Raw genomic sequence first — 2065 nt, forward strand, 5'->3', positions numbered from 1 at the left:
ATTCTGAAGCAGATGTTACTTCTCACTGTTGGAGACAGGTGAATGGAAAAACTTACAACTGGAGAATTTAGTGTCCCTCTATGGAAGTCAAAGGGCCTGAACCCTTTTACCCCAGCAGAGGGTCTTGTCCTTAGTCACTTGTTTGGAGAAAAGAAAAGCTTTTATTAATTCATTACCAAGAATTGGTGACTCCCGTGGTTTGTTAAACCAAAGAGTCACACTCTAATACTGGACTCAACTGGGTTGCATACATAGTTTTAATCATCAAAGCAAAGGAGATGATTAGCATCATCCCAGCCATGGCCTCCTTCAGAAATATCTCAAATGGACACAGAATCCTAGGCGTCCATCAGAGAAATAGTTACACTTGTGCCAGGCAATGTTTTTCAGACAAAGTCTTTGAGAGGGCTTCAAAGGGGCCGGTTGGCAGGGAAATATAGGGCGAGTGGACAAAAGACATAGAAAGAGGAAATAGGAACAAGTACACAGCCATCAATAAGGGAATAACTTTACTCTTCCTCTCTCAGGCCACACGCAGACCTCACTACAACGATAACAAAGCTTTTAAGCCTTTCTTCCACCCACACTTCAACCTTCTCTTTACTCTATTCCCTGTTCTGTGTTTCAGACTTACTTCCATCACAGAAAGATGACTAGCTCCAGCCTCTGCTATCCAGAATGCGGCGTGGCCCGGCCCGCTCCAGTTACCGGCAGCTGCAACGAGCCGTGCGTTAGGCAGTGCCCTGACTCCGAACTGGTGATCCAACCCTCACCGGTTGTTGTGACCCTCCCAGGACCAATTCTCAGCACTTTTCCTCAGCAGAGCGAAGTGGGAGCCGTGGGAGCGCCTGTGGTTGGAGCCGGCTACGGGGGCTCATTTGGTTTAGGGGGCCTGTATGGCAATGGAGGCCATTACGGAGGACTGTCCGGTTTAGGGGGTTATGGTGGTTATGGGGGCAGTTATGGTTATGGGGGATTGTCTGGTTACGGAGGAGGTTACGGGGGATTGTGTGGTTACGGGGGAGGTTACGGGGGATTGTCTGGTTACGGAGGAGGTTACGGTGGATTGTGTGGTTACGGGAGAGGTTATGGTTACGGGGGATTCTGCGGTTACCCGGGCCGTTATGGTCATGGGGGAATAACCGGCTCCGGGGTATCTTGCCACAGGTACCTGAGTGGAAACTGTGGGCCATGTTAAATTTGGCAGGAGTATCTGTGGGAAAAGACCAGGATACTACAGATTCACGGCTGACCTTTTTGGACATGATTCCCCGCGGTGCTGCACAGGCCTGGCTCCACTTGAACTCAGTGTGAGCTGTGTCTGTTCAGCACCTTCAGCTCCTAGACTTATTTCTAATACTACCATCTATGATGCTTCCTGCCAGCTCTTTCCCAACCACCTGCTGACTCTCTTATTCTCATGTGGGCTCATTCTGAACTACACTCACGCTGCTTACACTATCCCCACAGTGTGAAGGAAACAGCCTTAAAATAGGCATCAGTTAGATTTATTATCCCTTTAAATACCTTTACGGAGGAGACAATGAGTTTGCTGTCAGAGAGAATTAGGCCCAGAATGTTCTATCTTTTCCATCAATACGTCCCTTCAGCATCTCACTTTGAAATTTCCGATGGCAGATGTCCAGTCGAGAAGCTGTGTAGTCCTCGTCTTTTATTTTGCTTTATTTTCTTTCTCATTAACTGGGGTAAAACAAGTCACTTGTAAGGGTTGAGAAAGGGGATGTGTTTGTCCAACTCTACAGCCGCAACAAAGGAAAAAGAACTTCTTTGAAATACAACCCAACGAAGCAAATGATCCTGTGTTGCGCTTCTTGAAACACTGGAAATACATTCTTTCTGCTCTGTATTGTTTATATCTGTAACTGTGTACCTCAAATTTCATTTTCATTAAAAGCTATGCTGCATCATAATATGGGTCTTCTGGTTCTCCTTGTTCCTCTCCCCTCGTTCATAAATCGCGCTGGATGAAATTCATCCCTGTGGAGCAGGGGGTACCTAGCACTTCTCAATTTGCAACTTTCAAAGCCATGGAATAATGGGAGAA

At 46.8% G+C, this 2065-nt stretch overlaps 1 protein-coding gene across 1 annotated transcript; it reads left to right on the plus strand.

The window, feature by feature from the left end:
- The first annotated feature begins 649 nt into the window (after positions 1 to 649).
- On the plus strand, positions 650 to 1198 carry LOC137149507 (claw keratin-like). Its single transcript, XM_067543005.1, has one exon. The coding sequence runs from the start codon at positions 650 to 652 to the stop codon at positions 1196 to 1198; it is 549 nt and encodes a 182-aa protein (XP_067399106.1).
- Positions 1199 to 2065: the final 867 nt, after the last annotated feature.

This window comes from Emydura macquarii, unplaced genomic scaffold (genome assembly GCF_026122565.2).
Source record: "Emydura macquarii macquarii isolate MOO-44397 ecotype Brisbane River unplaced genomic scaffold, CSIRO-AGI_Emac_v2 contig_759, whole genome shotgun sequence".
Classification (NCBI taxonomy): Eukaryota; Metazoa; Chordata; order Testudines; family Chelidae; genus Emydura; species Emydura macquarii.

Coding starts and splice junctions, on each gene's coding strand:
- LOC137149507 (XM_067543005.1), top strand. CDS start 650: ATGACTAGCTCCAGCCTCTGCTATCCAGAATGCGGCGTGGCCCGGCCC.